A 23049-nucleotide genomic window follows, 5' to 3' on the forward strand; every position below is an offset into this window, starting at 1 on the left:
GTTATATAAATTGCAGATTTTTACATTATGTTCCTAGTTTTTTTTTTTACCCAGACCCTATGTAAAGCTACCTACATATGTGGAGTATTTTTAATGAATAATTCGATTGGATGTAGACCCAGTTTTTCCAGACTCCTGAATCATTACCCTCTAGAAAGTTTTACTTCAAATGTGAATGCAGAGATTAATTATAGAGAGGTAAAGTAAGACAATTCCAGATATTCCAGCTATTTCTGAAGGAATGCCTTTGTGACAGTGCCTGTCACAATACTGACTTCAGGTTTTGGAAAGATTTGATCCTTCCAAGCAAATACTGGTTGCATCAGTGTTTGTGCTCTGGGCCCACGGTTATGTTCATTTCTGGAGATGACAATGTCTGCAACGTTTAGAGGAAGGTACCTGAAGAAGTCTGCTTTCAGCTTGTGCCATACCTTCACCTATGTGGTGAACTTTCCTACAGGCAAGATCAGATGAATTTGGGAGCAGGGAACAGAGAGACAGCTGCTCCTAGTTGCTGCCACCGAAACCTCACCATCTAGTGAAACCACTGTCTACGGGATCAGAAGTGCTATGCTTATGGGGACAGTCTGTGTCCTAGGAGAAGCTGGATGAGGTAGAAATCAAGTCTGGGCAGGTAGTCTTGTGCCTAGGGAGAGTAAGGTGCAGTCTTCCAGCACCACTTAATGCTTGTGTCCTCTACCAGGGGATGAAGTCCCCAAAATACAGGTCCCACGCCGCCAGCACAATCATCCTGACAGGTCACTTGGTGTTCAGTGATGGGAGAGGGAGAGGTGATGTCATCCATAGTCCCACAGCCCTCCCAGTCCCCATTTTCAAAAGCTTGTATAATAACATAATGCTGTTTTGCTGTTGACACAGTCAAATATCACCCCAGCTACTGTCATGATATTACTGCTGTCACATTCTCTAGGATAAAACTAGCCCAGATCTGTGTGGACATGCTGCAAACATGCCTCTGGCCTGCAGCGTGGACATAGATAGCTTCGGGACCTGGATCTTCTCTCTGTGCAGACACACACTGTGCTGAAATTCCTGGGACATCTCCCATGTCTGTAGCAGTTGGAAGAGCATCTGTGTGCTCACGGCCAAGACAGTAAACAACTATCCCCGAAACAGCTGCTCTTCATCTTCCATATAACTGTTTCAACCAAACACTGCCCAAGATGTGTGCTGTGCTAAATATATTCTGTTGTGAAATAAAGCTATTAACTTGTTTTTTCTTTTGTTAATATGTGATAAGTCTTATTGTGGAATAATAAGCATTACAGCTGGATAAAATCTTTATTGCTAAAACAGATAGCTACAGCAGTGCAGACCCTCACAGTGCTGGCTTTGCAAATGTTTGTAATTTCATATACAGCAGCTGCTTATCTGACAGGGAAATTAAGGTTGGTAGCAATATTTGCCATTTTACTCTGAAACCATCCTGATTCTGTTGTAATCATCTTTGATTATCATCACACTTTCTGTCATGTTTCTATTTGGGGGTCAGGTAGAAATGTGGCAACTGGGAAAGAATTGTGTTATGTTGTATCCTACGAGCAATTTCATCAAGTCTATCTCTACACAGACTGAAGGTGCAAAACTTTGAAGGAAAGTAAATGGGAGGGAAGTCAGCAGGCTTTCCCGCGTGTTCAGTTTCCTCACTTGGCCTAAGCCTTTGCTATTCCTGCCATTTCTGAGGTTTGGGCAAACTGCTGGAATGGTAGGAACAGTAATATTTTGCTGTTATCTATGTGATAAGCAACCTTTATCTTTGCTGTTATAAATTCAGGTTAAATTAAAGCAAAAATCAAGAAAAGGCAATTTTAAAATTTCTTTCCTGGAGAAAATCAAAGTTGTTTTAGCAGAGCTGCTGTGGCTGTTTAAGGCTGTGGTTGTGTATTATATGCTGATGTTACAGACCCACAAGATGACAAGCACATACCAGGCCCTTGTTTTATAGCTTTCTCTGAGGCCTTTGATCATTATATGCCACTTTATCACAAGTTGCAATGCAAGAATATTAACATATCATCTTCATTTTCAATGCAAAAGGGCGCATTAGTGTCATCATCCCTGCCAGGTTGGTCTGACACATGAATCTTGTCTCTAATCTGACTCATGTCCGCATACATAAATCGCTTGGTGGAATGAAATGGTATTTGGGTTAGCTGCTGAGCAGAGCTGCTGGGAGGAGGTTAAAAGCTTGAGCACTGCTGACACTTGAGCTGGTGGTGTGGGAGCAATACAGGACTCAGGTTACAGCAGCTTGTCGATTGCTAACCCTCCAGCTTTGCTGGTCCAGGCATTCTGCAACAGCAAAATACTGTTTAGTCGTCTGATTGCTCTCGCTAGGGGTCTATCTGTTGTAGTCAGGCTGCAGGGTAGGGTGTCCTGTGTTAGCTTTAAATCAGCTACTGAGAATAGGATGGTGGTGCAGGAATTCAGTGCAAGCTACAAAACCCATCCAGAACTCTGCTGCTCTGAGCTCTGGGCAGCTGAGATCACCCCCAGCTAACCAGCCATGCAAGGAGATTTCAGTATACCAGCCCAGTAACAGCTGGAGCCATGAACTGCAGAATAAATGTACATTAGACTGGCCGAAGAGGAACAACTTGAGATGCCACTTGAAGTGAGAACTTCTCCCAGGAGTGGCTCAGCCACAGGAGTACCCAAAATTCAGACATCAACTCTTGTGGCAGGTTGGAGAATGCAATAGCATAGGTGAGATTTTTACAGAACTCCTAGGACTCCACTGCCAAGTATATAAAATCAGCAAAATAAAATGTCTTGGTATACAAGAAAAAAAAGCCCCATCCATTTAAAAAACTTCAGAAGGTGGAACAGGATAATGGAAAAGAGCAAAGTAAGTCTGCAAGAAGAACACGGTAGGTGTGTGGACACTTCTCTGTAGCAGTCTGCAGAAAAGCAAAATGCTGTCAAACACAGCAGACGTAGAAAGATCTTAAGAAACCACATGTTCAGTAAAATTAATTAAAAAATCTCAGTGCATCTTCCTGGCTAGCTCTACCAGATGACTCTGTCCTATCAAGGACAGTTAAATTTTATTTTTCTTAGATGATGCATACTTCTACTGATGATGCTCAGGGACGCAGCATTGAAGACTTTATCGTCATGTGCTGTTTGCTTCTTGCTGATGCAAAAAAGCGCTGTAGTCCAGGATGGATAGCTTGCCCTTGGTTAAACTGATATGCTCTGGAGCCGAGAAGGAAATCTGAACTCGTTATATATGTATAAAAAGCTTCAGGATGAAAAGTTGGGAGACTACTGATCTAGCAGTTCTCTTCAATGTAGAAAGTGCAGACCATCACAGTGGCTGTAGTTATAAGCACCTGCTGCCTTGTCTACTTACAGTCCCTAAAAGTAAAGTGCTAAGGCATTTATATGGGGTAGAAGCAGTGATTTTCCATGGTTCTGCATGCAAAATTTCTGAAGTGATGTTGGTAAATCAATACTTGCGGGTAAATTAATGCATTGTCTTCACAATGTATCAATGCCAGTGCACTAGGGGGACAGGTAGTGTTGCCAAATTGCTTTAGCAAGGAGTGGTGCAGTCTTGCCTTTGATCATAGATGGTCAGGATGAGTCCTTTCTCTGTGCCAGGCCAGCACCAGAGCACTCTCCACTGGCCCCTCACCTGCACCCTGGTTTTGTGCGCAGGATACTCAAATCTGCAGCCTGGAAGGGAGCACGACGTATGCTGGTCCAGCCCCAGCCTAGAGCACTCTGGCAGCATTCAGGCTATGCTTCCACTTATGTACTTTACACATCTAAATGAAACTGGTGTGTGAATTACTAGGATGTGCCTTCTCTGTTTTGTTAAACAGGCAATATTTATTGTTGTGTGCCATCTTTCTGATTTTACCTCAGTCGAAACTTCCATTGAATTTTTCCTAATTTATACTAGCAGAAATAATTTTATAATCAGGCTCTATGTATTTATTTCAGTATTTTTTTCAAGACTGTGAATGCTATGAAGTGTCTTTCAGACCCTCCCCCCCAACAAAATATTAAAACCTAAATGCACTTTTTATCAGCTATGCTATTTATATTCTGAATGTCACTTAACTTAACCAACAGAGAAGGATAGCTAGGTTCTGTATTGACTGTATTTTCTGGCATTCTTACTTCATGGCAGTGGTGTAGTATGAGGTTACAGAATTCAGAAAGAGGTATAATTATAGTCAACTTTTTGGTGGGATATAGTCTTGATGAAAGATGTCTTTTAACCAACCCATCCTTTACAAAGAACAGCAACATTCTTTTCACCGAGGAATACGTTTGTTGCCTGATTGAGAACTAGTCTAAAAAGAAAGAAAAATGTTGTGTTACTTTATTTCTTCCTTAAGCTGCAAGAAAAAAAAGCACTGGAATATTTCTTTGCATTTAGTAATAACTTTTTATTTAAATTTTCAAATTTTCTGTGCTCTGGAAATTCTGTGTATGACTGAGATCATCATAGATAATTAACTTTAAAGGGGAGTTATTTTGATGCAGACCATTTAATCGTGTTTCTGAAGCCAAGCACCTATTTGACTCAGATCCTAGTGAAGAAAAGTACCTACCAGAAAGATACAACAACATCCTGCGCCTTTAGATGTGGCCAAGGCTGCCCTAAGCCCAAATGACTGCATTGAAGAATCAGAGATGCTTGTTGTCAAAAGTTTGAATAACTTTGTGTATAGAACCATTCCAAAAGAAAGAGTAAAGAGAGGGAAATGATGCTTTCAACAACTCATTTTTTGTCCTCTCTAGGTTACTGGACCAGGCGATTTTGTCTCTTCCTGTTGTCCTGATGGATTTCAATGAGCAAGGGAGACAAAAGTCATAAAATACACTGTTGAATCTAACTTTTATGTGTGTTATTTGCTTGCTTGTTTAACTAGGGACAGGGGGCCCTGTCTGAAAGATTGAGGAGCTTTAGCATGCAGGATCTCTCGACGATTCGTGGAGACAGCAGCAGCACTGTTCCTACTTCAGTCACTGTACGAACAAGTAGCAAACAGAGCCAGCCAAAAACATCCAGAAGTGCATCAGAAGGCACTGGCAGCTCAGGTAAGTGCCAGCATTATTTGCAGTGTTGTGTTGTCTGGAATATCACACAGTTGAATGAAGTCATGCAGTCGGCAGGAATATATAGAAACAGACATTGCAGGCAGCACATACCAGAATTCGCAGGACACAGACATGCTGTTGAGTCTCTTGGCACTTAAGAGAGAAAACGTATCATCGTTTGATGGTTACTATTCCTGGCTGGTACTAAGAACGGGACTTGAGCGTATGAGGGAGCCAGCATCAATCCTTGCAACTTGAGCTGAAAAGTTAGGTTCTGGCATGAGAGCTGCAAGCCATGGTGGGTTTTCAATGAGAGGAGCTAATGGAAGTGTGAAAAGAGGGGATAAGAATGCACAATAGTGGGCAAGGCTCATTATTATGATCAAATGGTATGGTGATACAGTCTCTCTCTCTTATGCCAACTAAACATAAATGTGAGTTCTAATGGGTATCTGGTTTGAATTAAGTCCACTTGTGTTTCTTATAAACTGTACAGTAGCTGTTACAACATTTGACAGTTTTAGTTCCAGAACTTTATCACTGATGAAGCCTACTGAGAAATAAAACCCATATAAAGCACTCCTGGAAGCAAAGACCCAGATCTGACAGCTGTTTATGATATGAGGGATGTCTGTATAAGCAGTGTTACAGAAAGCAAGTCTCTCTGAAGGGCAATGGTTTGTTTTCAAATTCTGAAAGAACAAAGGGAAGAAACACCATGGTAGGAATAAGATCCATTCCTGAGGATTTAGTTACAAAAAAAATCTTAGTGAGCCCAGATCTAAAACATTTAATTTGAGGTAGCTTCGCAGATTAGATCTCAAAAATTGAGACATGGAAGGATATCCCAAGCAGGGGGTTCCAAATGGCTTCCAGGATTCCTGAACACTACCAAAGGTCATGCAACTCTACTGCTGTGATGAGAAGCCACAGAGAGTTCCAGGCATGTTGCACTTGGTAGCTTGTGAAACATATGCTGGCAAGATTGAAATTTAGCAGTTTCAGGTTGTTTGTGTTGAGGTCTGTGCAAACATTCACTATGTTTCAAGCCCATGTAGATTGCTACTCCTTCTAGTTTGCTGTACCTTTGGAATGTACTGGAAATGTGTTGTCCTTTCTAAGGAGTATCCTTCAAGCCCTTTACAAATTCTGAGAATTATAGCTCACAGACTTTTCTTTTGTTTGTTTTTTTTTTTTAATATCATCTGTTGAATAAATTTTCTTTACAGGTAAACTGAAATAGCTAATGTTGGTGCACAGTGGTTTTATTCTGATGTTTATGTAAGGTCTTATATGCACTTCTCTTGAAGTAATTAATCTGAAAGTTAAGTGTTCAAACACAAAATGTAACACTCTTACTAAAAAAAAAATAATCAAATATTTAGACCAAAATAACCAGTGGCACAAATAAAGTTTAATTCAGTTATCTTAATTCTATGTTATGTAGAGCAGCCTTTGTAGTTTTTTACTTAAGGCAGTGAACTCAGCTTACCTGGCCACAAACCCCTATCTTAGCACACAGAAGTTTTTGATTTAGATCTGGTTTTGTATCAATACTGTATAAGGATCTCTCAGAATGAATCTCTGGAAAATTGGTTTGTTCATAAACTTTTCAAACTGAGCCTAGAGTTTATCAAAAAATTTTGCATCTGAGTAATTTGAGATCTTGTTTTTAGTTCTTCTTTTAATGAGAATAACACAAATTTGCAAAAGCTTCCAAGATCTTTATCTGTCCTATCTCACTTAGTGATTTTCTAATCACTAAGGTCCCTAATCTAGCCCCTTCTTCCCCTGAAGACAGTATGGAGAGGCACCTCCAGAGGGTGATTTCACTCACAGGTGGTGGCATCATGTTGTGAGGAAAACTGTGGCCACAGTTTTGCTCTCACTTTAATCAGATTAAGTGAAAGATATGGTCCTGGTCTTTTCGGTCCTTGTGCTTTTTTTGTGCGGGCACAATTATATATGTCATCAGAATCTCTAGAAGGGCAAATTGATCAAAGTCGTAAGTATCATGTGTTTGTGTGTGCATGTATGGAAGAGTGTGATCTATCAGCCAGGATGTATCACATCTTGAGGGCCGTATTCGGGGTGAGGCAACACTGCTCTAGGCACACCAAGCCCAGACATGGTGCCATCACTCCACCTTCTGTATTTGTTTAGTTGCAGTGTTGCACATAAGCAAGGGGCAGACAGAATTTGCTGCCTATTCTTATGCTGTATATACACGTAATACATACATATATGAGTATGTGCATGAGCGATCACTACAGAACAGCTGACACACAGCTTTTTTTCCTGTCCCAAAGCCCTCAGATAACACAAATGTCCGTGTCAGCGGTCCCCACTGCCTCACAGAAACATCAAACTTCTCTTTATATTCCTGCTTTAGAGATAACGGGACATAGTTGGTCTGACACCAGATGGAGTCAGCAAAAATACCCCAGACTGTTTGACATGAGGATGACTCAGCCAAAGACCTCACCTTTCTTGTAAAGGTCTTCCTAACCAGCTGTTAGAAAGCCCGACAGCAGTAGCTGGGATACACGAAACAACTTCAGAATATTAGTAGAGAGCCTGGCTGGGGCTGCAAACGTTGTTCCCTTGATCAGTGTAGATATCCTGCTTTATAGAGACTTTTAGGGAGAGCTTGAAGGAACAGGTCCTGTGTCTGCAGAACAAGCAGTGTGGTGGTTAGGAGGCAAGGCTATGAGTTAGGACACATGAATTCATACCCTACTTTATTGCAAAATACTGTTATGACCTGGAGCATACCTTTGGTCCTCAGTGTGTCTGTAAACCTGAACAAATTGGACCTCCCATGCCCAGGTTGTGAAAGCCATATGTGGTAGAAGATGCATGTGTACTTTAAGGTCAATACCTTAGAAGATTTCTTATGTGGCTTTCCTGTACACCTTACTTCAGTGATTATAATATGCAAAATATCTGTGGAAAAGTCATGTCTATGGATTGATCCCAGTTTTGCAAGAAGGCTTCTCTGCGTGTAATAACAGTGCTCTATCTTGCCACTACCTCTGAGAACTTTCTGGACAATGAAATGTCCTTTTTTACATTTTCCTTTCTTTTACTCAGTCCTTTGTTTCCCAACCCTGGCATCTGAGAAGTTGCATGTGGGAGTGCTGGGATCTTGATGACTTGCTGATCTGGGTACCAGTCTTACAGCCCTTCTGCCTTTTGTTCATTCAGGTGCTTCCACCCCCACCCATTTCCCTGCATCCTCGATCCATACCAGTCTATTACAGTTCTCTGCAAGTGCAGCTCTCGGAGTCACTGCCTGAATTTACAACTGATCAATGACTGTGGCAGGGACAAGAACCTGAAGCGTTACTGACTGGATGCATTGAGGAGTGCTGCTGCAAGTGGGGTTTTCCTGAGGAAGGGGGCATCGCTAGGCCACAGCCAGCCTTACAAGCGGAAAAGCCAAGTGCTGCTGTAGCAACTGTAACCCTTTTCACTTTGGGACTGGCATCCCTGTGCCTGGGAGCATGTGTGAGCATCGCTCAGTCATATGGGGGTCACAGTCTTTGATGGAAGAGTACATACACAGATTGCCAAAGGGAGTGCTTTTATAGCTTCCTTTATTTCTCTGGTATGGCTGTCGGGGATGTACAAAGGCTGAAGAATTAGTTTTGTGTCTAGCACAGGCTCTTCATTTTCTCAACAGGAGAGATAGCCACATTGAAGAGAGAATAGCAGCCTTATGATAACACGATGTCAAATGCTACCCTCAGGTGATGAAACAACCTAGCTATGGTCACTCAGGCTGTCTACTAGTAATGAGCTGTGTACTCGGGAAGAAATCTGAGTTTGATCCAGATTAAAAATACTTTCCTGTACTGTTTTTGAGGGATTATTTTTAACTCAGACCAATTTGTTGATCTGCCTTCCTGGAAGCCTCCAAAATAACTGTTTTGGAAGACCTGTGTGGAGATGTGTTATGAGATCAAGAGGCCAGGAATAGGAAGCTCTTCAAGCCAGCTTTGCTACTGAACGAATGGTACATGAAAGCACACCCTAGCTTACAACAGTGAGGCAAAGACAAGAGATGGCTCTTTAGGTTAAGGTTACAGGAGTTTAGGTGGGTCCCATTCCCTGAACAATGAAAACACAACCGGTTCTGGCGTGGAACTTGGTGGTGTTAGTTCCAGTCCTGTTGTGTGACTGTGAGCAGATATGACGTCTGAAAGAAAGTGATTTGGAAAGACAGGGGGATGGAGAGAGGTTTGTTGTCTTCCCTGCACAGATGACACTGCTGAAACCCCCCCCACTCCTTCTGTGAGCACCAGGAGTGGTTCAGCTTCTGGTTTCACATCTCTAGGTATGTTTTCAAGCCCACTGAAACCCATGAAAAGACTCTCCTGACACTGGTGGGCTTTGGCTGTGGCCAAAAGCTGGCTGCAGGACCATGCTGTACTCAGGCTACATTGAATGACTGCTCAGCTTGTTTCGTTTCCATTGTTGTTATTTTTATAATGTGACTGATGCTGGGTAGATGGATTTGTGACTCTCTGAATCTCCTCTTGACACAAAGCACCGTGTGAAGTGCTTGGCATTTACTTAGTAATGACTGCATGCAGACACAGCAAAGGTTTATTTTTGCCTGCTGAAGAGTGTCTTATGAGGCCAAGAAATAGAATATGCAAGAGCTGCCTTTGAGACAAGGGAATTATTGCTTCTTTTCCTTGACCTTTTGCTGCTTATTTTTTTACATCTACCTTTTGCTGCCTTTGCTGCCTTTCAGTGGTGTCTGCTACACATTGAGCAGTCTCGCTTATGTGGATGGCCTTCCACAGCAGCCGGACTGCTGAGTGTGTAATGGGGCTCCAGTTATATTCATGCCCATACCACAGAAAGACCCTTCTCCTCTTCCTCACACCCAGTCAAAAGCTACATGCAGACAACACGAAGGGGCAAAGGCTGCTTTTGCCATGATTTGTGTGTGGCTGCTAACACCACCACCCCTCTCTCCATTACATGAGGCATTGCCACCGCTCCAGTGAAGCATGTGCACACCTTCCTTTGACACACACTGAGGAAACATGATGATCAGCCTTCCTCCATGTAGCAGGCCCACCACCTGTCTTCTTTATCTGATCTCTTGCTTTGCTCTTAGTTCAGCATTTCTCATTTTAGTGTCCTGGCACCCTGATGATAGCCTGTGATATTTTAGCTTCAATGCCTGTTCCAACCTGTGCTTCTTCCATAGGCAGAAATGTCTCTTTCCTTTGGGAACTGTAAATGTCATGTGCTACTCATAGTTATGGAAAACTGGAGGCTCCAGAGCAACATTTCCAAATATTTTTCAAGGCAATCCTGTTGTTCTGGCAAATGTCCAGTAACAATCTACATACAGATGTGACTATTAATGGAGTGTGTGGGGGGGTGTGTGGCTTTTGCACTTCTTAACCTTACAGTATTGCCTTAAAAACATCCTGGACTGTGCAGATAAAACTTGTTCACTTTGTGATGGCTGGTGAGTGACACATGTGACTTGAGGAGTGCGATATTGACCACTGTGTCACATAGCTCAATCCCATAGCTGATGCAAACATGTCTCACAGTTGTTGATGTCAGTAGAAGCCTCCAGCGTGGGCTGGGTACTGGAGGGCAGCCTTGCTTTTGTGTAAGTCAGTGGGACATATTTCAGCAGCAGAAGATTTGTGTTGCATCACAGAATGGTCAATGTCCAGAGCTGACGCTGTCTGGAATAGAGAATCACGTATTACAGAACCACCCTCTGTAATGCCCAGACCCAGCGCCCTTTCTGCTTAAGCTTATCCCAGGCAGAGATCATTCTCAGATGGAATGATTTCAAAGCAGAAATGCCCAGTGTGCTTTCTGATATTCTCCACTCCTCTATGCAGGAGCGAGTCAAGGCTGTTTCGTGGTTTTGCGCTTAAGTGCTGAAGGCTTTGTAGGACAGAACAAAGGTAGGGGAATATCAGCATTCGGAATATATCTGCGTAGTTCAGTCCCCACCAAGCAGAAAAACTCCAGAAAGATGCGTGAGAACAACATGTATGTATATGTTGTATGAGCTCTCAGAAAATAAACTGTCATAAATCTGTGATCAGCTACCATCTGTGTAAAATCAGAGGCTCAGCCTACAGCAGTCCTCTTGACACTGGTTGAGACTCATCTCTTTTATACGAAGGCCGTAGTTTCATGGCAGCATCCAGCTGATGTGAACCAGCACTCCTCTTGAAAGGGTATGACCCAACTGCTTGCTTCTGCCCCGTACCGTCCTTTCCCTTGGACATGTTTAAATCTTACTTACATATGCTGATCCCAGTCAGGGAACAGGTTCAAGTTAAATGCGGTTCCTTGCTTCCAGGTTGCTCTTGACCTGGGTCAGACCCTCAAGCCAGTAGAGAGCAGCAGCACAGAGATCAGTGGTGGGACAAGGAAGGTGGAGGCCAGAGTGTGAGGGGCAATGGGACATCAGATTTCAGCAGCAGAACTAGTTTATGCTTTTTTAAAATGACTGTGAAACTATGGAAGAACTTTCAGTGACTACACTGCAGATTAATTATGACTAAAGATATCACACAAACCTCAAATCTTTTTTTTGTTCAAAAGCTTTTTTATCTGGAGCCGTTGATGCCACTTGAGGGGTTAAATTAGAAGGCTTAAACTGGAAATTATTGGAAGGCTCTTTCCTGGAACACAAACTATCCACAAGATGAAGCTGTAAAGGTCACACTTTTATGAACAGCTGTGTATCACCTGCATTTGCATTGGAGGATGCAAAGCAGTTCCCTTGGTTGCTTTCGTTCTTACAGTAATTCCACCAAAATATAATTCCTGTGGGACTTCTAAGCACATTCCTGATTTAGGAAGATCAGGAATCTGTGGATAGTTTTCCTTCAGAAGCTGTGTGAATGGCTGCACCAGTGGTTGTAGAAGTCAAAATCTACTGAAAAAGCCCCAGGCATGTAGCAATACAAGCCCCAGTATGGCACCCCGTGTTTATTATCATACAGCCTTTTGCACTGTGTTGCTTGTCCACACTCTCGGGTCCCTCTGGTCAGGAGTTATTTCTGTTTAGTGATCTGAGAACAGAGTCAGGGAGCTGTATGTAATCCCAGCCTTAACACTCATTAGGCACATAGCCTGGGGTGAGGCACGTTCTGGAGTCTACTCTGTGCTGGTGAATAGAGACAATCATCTCTCTGTGCACACGAGGGCCTTGAAGTCCACCTCAAATTGATGCCAAATGGTTTTTTTTGAGAGTTAATAGCTTAGCCTGATGAGTTCCTAATGCTCAGCTCCTCTTTCAGTGTGCACGTGTTGCTCAGTATGCCGACTCCTCAGAGGTGAGTGCTGGATTTCCTGTGCCCTGATACCCACGCATCCCTTTCAGGCATGGCTGTGTTCCCCAGCCTGGCTTGCTCCTGCTGCTCTTCTTGCTCACTGGGTTTCCTAACACCAGGGGAACAAAACAGGGGAAAGCCAGGCTGTGAGTGAGTTTGTGAGCTGTGTGTGTGCTGATGGCAAGTGTTGTGGTGCTTCTCACCTTACTGACATGTGTTACCCAAGGCTGGGGAGTGTTTCTCTGGAGAAAAACTTAAGTCCTTTGTGTTCTAGAGGATGTGCCACAGTCCTTGCTGCACCAGTCTAACTCCTCTACCCCATATCCCCCAGTGCTAGTGTAAAACCACTGGGAACACAGCAAGAGCAAGCCTTCCTCAGTCCCAGCCCGGTTTTGTTCTGTTCCCTAAGGACTGGCACATGTTTCTCTGTTAGTGGAGAGGCATTTGTGTTTGAGATGAGCAGAGCGTATAGCAAAGCCTGGTAGCAGACCCTGGTATGACAAAATAGGTTTGAACAGACTCTTGCCTGCTGCAGTCTGCGCTAGAGCTGTTTTTGAAATATGTCCCCGCTGTTCCCAGCATTTACTGTGTTTACAAACTTAGGAGTGTAGTCAACAGTTTAGCTGCCAGTGGTCTTTTCAATGCTGCACCAGTTAGCTTGGTTGCTAAGATCTGAGCTGTATCACTTCTGCATTTTGTCCCAGTGGCAGACGAGAGGAGGGGGAGACCTCTGATTTGGGCATGCCAGAGGATGAGGCTGCCAAGCAGCTTGTCTAGGGAGAAAGAATAAATCCAGACTGGCAGCATCTCATGTTAGTGGAAGCAAAAGACCTTCAGAATTCCTTTACTTCTCATGTGCTTCTTGTTTGTTTTGCCCACTGTAATCAACCTGGGGACAGCAGCAAAGGGATGAAAGAACACAATGCTGCCACCATGCTGCAGTGATCCATGCCATCCTGCTGCCTTGCACCTGATGTGCCATGCAGCCCTGAGCAGCATTAGTGCTTGGAGGCTGATGATCCCAGCCTCACACAGTCTCCTTGCACACTGCGTAGGTGGCAAACCAACCCCCATATTGGGTTTGTCACTCTTCCTGTTGTCCTTTTCTGGTTCTTTGCACTAGCACATTTGGGATGGGTGTGCTGCTGTGCAGGAGAATGACGCCTGTTTAAGGTGATATCTGTTTAAGCAGTCATGAAACACGTGCATTCCCAGTGCATTTTATTAGCACCCTTCTAATTTTAGCCTAATCAATTTTATGGATTTGACTTCAAAGTGTTATTTATAAAAAGAATCACTAAATCCTTGAGAGCTTAATAGTCATGAGTTAATCTTTGGAAAGTCATTTAATGATGCTAAAGCAGTAATCAATCCAATATGTTTACAAATTGGGCCCAAAGTCATGTTGATCTGGTTTAAATTGCGTGCCCTGTCTTTCAGGTTGGCTTGTCTTACTTTTTTCCCTAACATAATCCAGTCCCTTAGACCATGTCAATAGGGTTATGCTGAGGCTTTATCTCATAGACGGTTCATTCTGTCTCCACGGGCTGCCCTTTCTCTGTCTCCAAGGCAATAGATGCATTAATGCACTCTCAGACAATGGCCTCCCGTTTAAAATGCTCCTTTGTAAGTCCAGATTTGGTAGCTTAGAGAGCTGACTACGTAATGTGAACACTTTTTTTTTTCCCAATGCCACAAAAAGCAGAGGCAAGAAAGAAGCTAAGTTTGTTTAGCTAGGACTGAGTTGTCCTCAACTATTGGCACTCATCTTCCCTCGCTGCAGACTTTTGCATAGCCAGTTTCAGAGCACAATTATTAACAGTACCCATTTCCAAAGAGTAATAATCTCGATGGGCAGAGAGTCAAGCCTTACCTCCAGCAGGAGTACTAAAGGCTGGTTTAGAGCCACGATGCAGCCTTTTTGGCAGGAGCAGTTGCCTTAATGCTCTTGCAGGTGAAAATTCTTTCTTTCACAGGCTGACTCACAGAAAGCCCCACAGCTCTTAGGAGAGCACAGGCTGGTGGGAGCAGAAGTCTGCCCATCTTGCTCCCTAGATGATACCCTGAGAGAAGGTTTCACGAGGATGTGGCCTGCTGGTGCCGTGGAGTGTGCATTTAGGCAGAGACTGAAGGCCAGGCTGGGTGCAGCATGAGCTCCCCCTGTACTGCAGCGGATCTGTCACTGTCAGCGGTGATGGGCTCCTCTGCTGCTGAAGCTGTTTGTTTCACAGAAGAGCTCTTTCTTGCCCAGTTGGCTCACTCCAGACAGCCTTACAGTCTGCACATGACAAAGCATTGACACAATTCAGGACATTCCTCCTCCTTGGCTCTGGGCAGCTTCACTAACTACAAGTGTGTCCCACTATATATACTCTAGCATGTCATCTTTTCTGTGCCAGCTCTTCTTACTCTTGTTCAGTGGCAGGCCTTCACTGGCAAAGCTCCTTCCAAGTCTTTATACAAGTTTCTGATTTATCTCTTCTATGTTCACGTCCTGTTGAAAGTCAAGCTGCAGCATTAAGAAACAATGATACAATTACGTAAGAGCTCTTTTTTCCCTTCAGGAAGGACGGAGTGAAAATCTCCAGAGATCTCTGTTTGTCTTTTGGCACTGTCTGGTAGATGCTTAAACTCTGGGCAATATTAAACAATCTTGCTTGGAACTGGCTTTTAAGAAGTAACAAATATTATGTTTGGTGGTATTCTCTCAACTAACGTCTCTTAGGTGCTGTTGCAAAGACCTGTGGCAGGGTTGAGAGGTGTAAACAATTTTAATCCTTGCATAGAATAAATATATCTAGCAGACACTGAAGAATCATTTGTATATCAGGAGAACTATTGTGGCTGCATGTACTTGAGGGAGAATTTAATACTAAAATACTGATCGGGAGCCTTAGGCAATATGAGAAATGTGCAAGGAAAATAGCGACGAATGGGACTGGTTTTTGAGTGTGCACTCCATAGTGGTGACTGGTAGAGTAACCTGTGCCTTAAAAACTGCAGGTTGGCAGTGGCTGATGGTCAACCTAGCTGACATGTTCAGTCAGCCGTCCGCAAGGTGTTGCAGCATAAAGCCAGCCCCTGGAGTTTTCCCAATAAAATAACATTAGATCTCTTGCTACATGTGGTTGGCACCCTGAACAGAAGGTGACAGGTCACACACAATCAGCAGTATGGCTCAGCAAGGACCTTAATGGGACATTCACCTAATTGTGTTTTAAACAAATCACCTTATTGATATATTAGATGTATTCAGCTCCTTCTTTGTGGTATGCTACTAATTGCACATGAGATTATTACAGTGGAAAGTTCTCCTAAAAAACTAATTGACTTTGCATCAAGGAGGCTGTTCACATATCTCTGAAACTAATTCAGTTCAGTGGTGTAGGTTGTTTCATTTTTGTTCTTAGCCAGTTTCACTTCCAGCTCTTGTTCTGGGGATTTTTTTTTTACATTTCTTTCATTGAACTTAAAGAACAAATGACAACTTTCTGTTGCTCTAGGCATTTTGTTCCTTAAAACTTCCCTTTACTAAATGTTGAATCAAATTTTTACAGGGATGATTTGCATCACTTTGCAGTGGTACCTCTCAGTGGCAGTTTGGGAGTTTGTCTGGGTATTTAAAAATACTTTCATACTTATTTTGGTTATTTCAGGGAAGGAAATATTTTCATAGAAGATCAGTAGGTTCTTTAAGTATATTTGCATTTTATCAACAGGAAGTTAAAACATTAATTGTTGTTTAATAAATTCCAGTTGAACCACAGATATTATGAAAGCAAAGATGAAGATTTCTGTGTTCTGAAACAATGTTCCTTCCCCCTCTACACCCAAATGTTTTCCCCTAACAGTTTATTCTTTCCTTTTCTCTATGTAAATATTATGGGATGCTGATGTAAGTGTTACAGATTGCATGAGTTTTGTTCTGAGGTGTTTGGAATAGACTGGCACTTAACAACTTAATCATTTGTGGGATGTGTTTTCATTAACGGATGACTTTGTTGATATGATTAGACTTGTTTGCTTTGGTTGCACTTGACTCCAGCTTTGGAAAGGCTGTCTGCCTCTGTTTTGTGGCTCCAGGCAGTGTGTGCTGGTGGAGTTGGCTGCTCCTAACTTCTTGGTTTGGCAATGAAAACTGTTGGGGAAGTACATGACTTTGGTCAATGTCTTTTGGAAATGATGGCAAATTTATCTTTGTTGCAGGGACAAGAAGCTGATCACCATCGTATAATAAATATCTTTTCTCGTGCTCCTATTAAGTTGTGTGCAAACCTCTTTATGTGAATTATCCCCTGGAAAGGCTTAGCTTTGGAGTGACTTTATCTTCCTTTACAATAATACAATACTTTGTTCCTGGCTTGTGCAGTCTGTGACTGTGGTTTTCCCCATTGCTCCCAAGGAATTACAGTGGTGGGAGGAAGAAGTATTGTGCCCAGCAAAATAAGGGGAGCCCAGCTTCTCTCAAAGGTATTGGGGTGCCTGATTCTCACTGTAACTGTACCTATGTGCCCACATTTTTCAGAGAATCTAGATCAAAGTCATTTGCTCATCTGTATTTAGAGTGGGCCAGGTCCTGACCCTGTTGTACTCATGAAAATCCATAGGAATTACTCCAGATTTACACAGCAGCATAGACCAGAGTCTGAATCAAAGCAATTGCTAAAAAAGCCCAGCATGCTACTGAATCCCATTTGTTGCTGTAGAAAGAGTTTTGCAAGTGAGATTTCTTAGCCCTTGTAGAATCATAGAGATTAAAGATGATGACAGTCTGGCCCTATATTCCCTTGTCTATCCTGGTTTTTTTCCTGTTGTGTATTTAATAGCTTAGATCCCAACTCTGCAGAACACTTGGATGTCTACTTTAACTTTAAATAAGCCCAGCTTCAGGGCTTCCCACGCAATGTGTTATATTGTTTCCCTTTGAAGGAATTAGAATAGAATTATAGGAACTGGAATTAAGGGGTCCATTTCCTTAGACTGTTTACAGTCAGATTCTGTCTTGCCTTAGTGAAGAGAGGAGTGTAATCTGGTCTGGATGCTGAAAAGACGTTTGCAGGAGGCAGCTGCAGCTTTCATCCTGGCACACCAGTGGATTTCCCGCTTCTGCAGCGATTCTGCCCCTCCATGCAGAAGTGTGGAACCATAACCATAACAGGTGGAGACCTTCGAAACACAGCCTGCTCTGAGATGGGGAGTGAGAGTTTCCCAAAGATGAGAGAGCCAGGAGAGTTGTCTGGTATGTGGTCCGTGCTACCTCCTGGCTGTGACGGTCTCTGGGGCTGTCAGCTGCTTCCCTGGAGCAGCACACACTGCTGGCTCTGCCACTCTGGGGACATCTGATAGTGGCCTGAGGCCCCACAGCCTCATACCCTAAAGATGGCTGTTAGAAACACACAGGAGGTCACCTGAGGCCAAGTGCTGTCCTCAAGAAGCATGTGCCAGTTGTGACATGTTTTGCTCCTCAGTCTTTACCTTCACAGAAACAAACCTTGGTGTCCCAGAACCCATCCATTCTCACTAATTGCTCACATGTGTGCTTATTATTCTGGTTAGTCCCTTGATCTACATTTTCTCCTGCAGAGGAATCACTCTCTTGGTGGAGGAAAAGTAGGTTTTTATCCTGTCATCACCCTATTCAGAAAAAAACCAACAAACTTCAGAGCTGGTGCTCACGCAGCAGCCAGCCCTTGGAGATGAGTTGCCTCCAGTCCCACAACAGTGTGATGCTTCCACAAACATGGGACAAAGTCTGGCACTCTAGATCAGCACAAGGTTGGGATTGCCCACAATACAGATGTCCTCCCTGAGGCAGGATGGGCAGGGAGTCCTCCCTTCTTGCTCCTGCTCTTAAAGAAAGGGCCCTGTGTATTCAAGATCTGCTGTCATCAATGGTCAGAAATGTAGTGGAGAGGCCTGGGATAAATCCACTTCTTCCCTTTTCCAGTTCAGTGAGGCTGAAGCAAAAGTGGTTCCCATTTGGCTGGTTTTCAGTGCTTCGTTCACAATGAGATGAGGCAGGGGAGAAGAGGGTGTCAGCCCAACTTCTGGTGGAGTTTAGATCTTTCTGCGGTGGGTTTCAAAGCAGTATGCGTGAGCTTGGAGGCTGAGCTCTCTTGATATTCGTGGAAGCAGCTCCAGGACATGGATGTGGCGCTCAGGCTGGTGGAAAGAATGAAAGAGGCTGCAGGAGGCTGTGCCTCTGCTGTGCCTGCCACGGAGACAGATGACACGGGTGGCAGAGCTGCCTGTCTTTCTCCCAGTACCCAGTTTAAGAGAGAGAAGAAGAATGCAAAAAGGAATGTACTCTGTTATCAGGGCTGAGAGTTCCTTGTCTCCTTTTGCAGCAGAATAGCTGCTGGCTGTAGATGAACGGGAGCAGGGCACATTTGCCTGATCCTGTATGCTCTTGGCTTCAGCAGTGTCTCTGCACTCTGGTCACTGAGTACTCTAATTCTGGTTCTCCAGCACCCCTCCATCCTGTCCCATTCAAGGTCCTCTTTTCCCTGGGGAAAGCCCTTGTCTCCTTGCAGCAGCACATGGCTGGAGGCATGTTGGGCTGCTATGCAAACCTCAGTGAGGCAGTTGAAAGCAGACCTGACCTATTTTTACTGTCTGGAAACAAACTCCCTGAAGTCCAACCTGCAGTCCACATCTGAGGGACCTCTGGAGAAGAGGACAGCTGGGAGCAGTCATTTGAATTGGTGTTGGGGGCAGTACTTGGCCTCCAGGCTGCAGATTTGGGCATGCTTGGTTCAGGCTTTGCTGAACAAACAGCATTTAAAACAAACTTGACTCCATTATTTCTTGGCTTAGAGTGGCACCAAGGGCCAGCTTCCACATCCAAGATGACCTAAGCTAGGCTCCTCCTGGGTAGCTCACTTCCCAAGTGGAAGGTTAAGATAGTAATTAAAATAAAATGTTCCTGTAGTGTTTTGCCATGTGGTCTAGAGAACATTTAATTCTCCCCACAGTGTAGTCTTAATGCTGTGATCATACATAGAAAAAACCCAATTCAGCATTACCCTGGGCCTTTCTGCTGACGTGCGGAATTTGACTCTATAACTCGAAAGTTATAAAGTAGGTATGTTTATTGCACGCAGATGCACGGGGGATCGCTCCTCCACAAGCGTGCATACCCGAAGTGACGAACCATCCCACATTTATACAATGAAACAAATGAATATTCAATTAACGCCTATACATATTCGTTACCTAAACCCCGCTTCGTATGTTAATTAGCTTATCAGTCCATTTCCTGGAATGCGGTGGTCTTGCAGGTTTGTAGGTGATTCATGTTCTTGTGACCATCTGATCTTCTTCAGCAAGGAAACTTAGCACTCCCTCCCTCTAGATAGCATTGGAATATCTCTCATCCTTTTCTCATTCTTTTTTAAAATAGCCCCTTTTGTTAGAGGAAGAAGGGCAGGCGTCTCCCCGTCTCCCCTTTGTTAGAGGAAGAAGGGCAGGCGTCTCCTCAAAACTGTAGTTGTCTCCTCAGAGCTGTGTGCCTATGTGACCAGACACCGCACCCATGACTAGTCACCATACCCACATTCCTTGAGCAGACATATGCAATCACAATCGATGTCCATTGTCCCCATTTCACACTATTTCTCCATATCACTGCAACGTAACTGTCAGCATTTTCCATACAGCTGGGAAAAAAGTCAACTTCCAGCTCTTCCTGGAAACCTGCGATGGTGTCTTCCAGCTTGCCCACGCAAATGATGATAAAGGGGTAGAAACACAGGGTCAGTGGCCCGGGGATGGTGCTCACCGCTCTCTTGAGCAGCAGCCATATCCTGTGGGCTGAGAGCGTTCAGCTGCTGACTTTAATTTGGCACTGGAGAGAGCCCCAGTGACCTGCTCATGACTCGTGGTGTTGCTGTGGCCAAAGCACTTCCCCTTTGTCTCTCTTACCCATCTGAAAGAGCTGTTGGAGAATTCAGTTCTTTTGTGATTTAAGAATCTAAATGGATTAATAAGTATTAGATGTTTAAGAATCCTCTTTGGCTTTAGACTTTGGGTTTTAGTCTTTGGTCCAGCAGTCTTACAGTCAGACTGAGACAAGAGGCATGGAGCATTATTTCTATGTATGTTCATACAACAGTCTAAATATAGAGCCAAATAATTGTGATTAATGCTATCTAAACAGCAAGCACTTCCACTCCTGACATGTTTCAGAATGAAAAGAGCCTAACTATCAGTGAAACAGAGAAAGCTCCAGCCCTGCTGGTAAGAAACTGTCTGTGGAGATGCAGGAAGCTTGATCAAGCTGGGTGTCTTCTTCTGTACCTCTTGCTTTGGACTGTCCATTAAAAATACCATCTTGCTTCGCTGTCTGGATTGAAGGCAGCAAATGGGTTGTGTTGTGCAACATGACCATCCCCACAAAGATGATGCTGTCAGTTACAAGGGTAAGAACCACCAAGCAGGCGTTAGTGGTCTGTAGTCATGGGGCCATAATCTGCCTTCAGATCCATCAGTGGAGTTAATGCTCCATAAGATTTACTCCAGATGACAGAAAAGAGCCTTTTTCCCTGCTCTGGTCTTGCAGCAACACACCTTGCTCAGGGTCCATTCAATGGTTCGTGAAGCTTTTGGTTAACTTCAGTGGATCTCAGGCTGTGCTTGGCTTGAGCTCTCTCAGCTTCAAGTTTATTAGTGCTGCTGTGCTTCATATTTCTGCATCCTAGGCAGCTCTCTATACTGACCAGAGGGCTTCAACATTGATTTGGTGACTTCTCAAAGACACTCCTGGAAGCAGTAGATGCAGGAACTATAGACAGAATCAGCAATTCAAGAAATCAGATATTTTATTTATTGCTGAGCCAAACAAAAAACCCCCCACCTTTTCAGAGTCAACCTCCAGAATGTCAGGCTGTGAATTTAGTCACAATTCCATGTAAAATAGTCTAAGTAGAGCTTATAATGGCTTCATAAACAAGAGCTTTTTGATTTCTAACCCCACAGCTGCTATTACTGGAGTGTGATGTGTGAACCTTCTGACTATTAATCCCTGGAAGATGCATGGCTTTGCAGTGAGGTGGCATTTGGCAGAGTGTGAATCAAACCATCACTGATTTCCTCATCCTTTGTCTTCACGTTTAGACTGTAAATGGCCGTGTTAAATAGGTGTGGACAGTAAGTATGAAAAAACACCTGAGGCAAACTGTGAAACAAAAGGCTCTGTATTCTCAGATGATGAAGAGAACGATTCAATGGATTGTGCATTCATGAACAAAAGGCCCAAAAAGAAGGATCAACCCCTTGAGGTACTTCCATACTGTCAAGGCTCCTCCTTCTGATATTACTTGACTCTTCAACTGAATGAACATCTCTCTTTGGTCTAAAAACACCGAGTCCAAACAATACATTTCTGGTCTTTCAAGAGTGGGTCTTGATATGGGTTTGCTCACTTTCCTGCATGCGTGCATTTCCTGAAAGACGTCTGAATTAGTGCCTGTGGAGATAATAGTTACACAGGGCTTCAGAGTTGGATCTGAATTGCAAAACTTGGATCGAGCTCTAAATCATGTGCTAATTTGGAGGTATTTGGGTACAAGATTTGGCTATCAACTGCTTTTGATAGCATGATTTTTCATGTCTGTAGAGGAAAATACATTCTCACCCCCAAGGCAGGGTAGTTAAGGTGAGAGCAGCCAGCAGCCACAGTTCAGAGCCCAGTTCCTTTTGCTTGAGTTCACACCTACACAAACCCCACCGAGACCAATGGCAGTTCTTCATGACTTCGATAGGTTTTTGAATCAGGCACTGTATTAACAAGTATGCTTTAAGCTGCTTCATGGAAAGAAAAGAACTAAAGGAGACACAGATCTCACACTGTGGTTTACCAAAAGATATTTTAGCAACATTTTGTTGTGGAGGAAATAAAACCTCCATGGGAGATGCTGTAGGCAAAGACTCCTTCCAGATCTGGGCTGGGGGGATGGAGCCACAGCCAGGAGCTCTCAGATCTGAGCTGGGTGATCTCCTACCCTCCCTGTGGCTCAGTGTGAGGGAGCAGGAGCGGTGTGGTTTGCTTAGCAGTTTTATGTCCTTCTGGTGGGTTGTCCTACAACTGGGGGCTCTCACCAGAAGCTGGGCTGCTCTGTTCTTAACTTACAAAGGTGCAGCCTCTCTAGCTACTCTCAGAGCTATCTAGTGGCCTCCCAAAGGAGGCTGAGTTATTCATTCCTAATTTAAGAGTCTTTGCTGTGCAGTTAGTGGCTGCTTTGGTTTAAAAGCCACCTGGCTTCTCAAAGAGCAGCCTTCTCCCAAGCTGCAGGAGGTACTGCTCTGGTTGTCCAGCTGCATCCCAGGGCTCCTGGTTTACAGATAGTGATTCTGAGCCAGCAGCTATGGAGTCTGGTGTGGTGCAGGATCCCTGACTGCCATGCATAGCAGCTTTCTTCCTCAGCTCTTCTCCTCCAGCTGTGTGTTTCTGGGTGCAAAAGTCCCATCCGGCTGTGTTGTGCTTTTGGGAATTCACAGTGGACACTTGGGGCAAAATTTCAGGCTTGGAAGATGGAGTGAGATGTCGGATGAATCCCATCTTTGCGAGAAACTACTTTGGTCCATGGGCAAGCTAAAAGAGATGGAGATTTGGATGGAATCTAAACAAAACCTCACC

The 23049-nt window shown here is 43.8% G+C and overlaps 1 protein-coding gene across 14 annotated transcripts in view; it reads left to right on the forward strand.

Moving 5' to 3' along the window:
- The window catches only part of REEP1 (receptor accessory protein 1), a 71018-nt gene that overhangs the window by 42965 nt on the left and 5004 nt on the right, over nt 1-23049 (forward strand). For 7 of the 14 annotated variants that reach the window (XM_040591576.1, XM_040591596.1, XM_040591602.1 and 4 more), the window contains 2 exons: nt 4911-5079; nt 12381-16671. In XM_040591576.1, the coding sequence (XP_040447510.1) occupies nt 4911-5079; nt 12381-12526 (315 nt within the window). In that variant the 3' untranslated portion in view covers nt 12527-16671. The other 7 variants (XM_040591619.1, XM_040591677.1, XR_005827501.1 and 4 more) reach the window with 6 other exon arrangements.

This window comes from Falco naumanni, chromosome 1, assembly GCF_017639655.2.
Source record: "Falco naumanni isolate bFalNau1 chromosome 1, bFalNau1.pat, whole genome shotgun sequence".
Lineage (NCBI taxonomy): Eukaryota > Metazoa > Chordata > Aves > Falconiformes > Falconidae > Falco > Falco naumanni.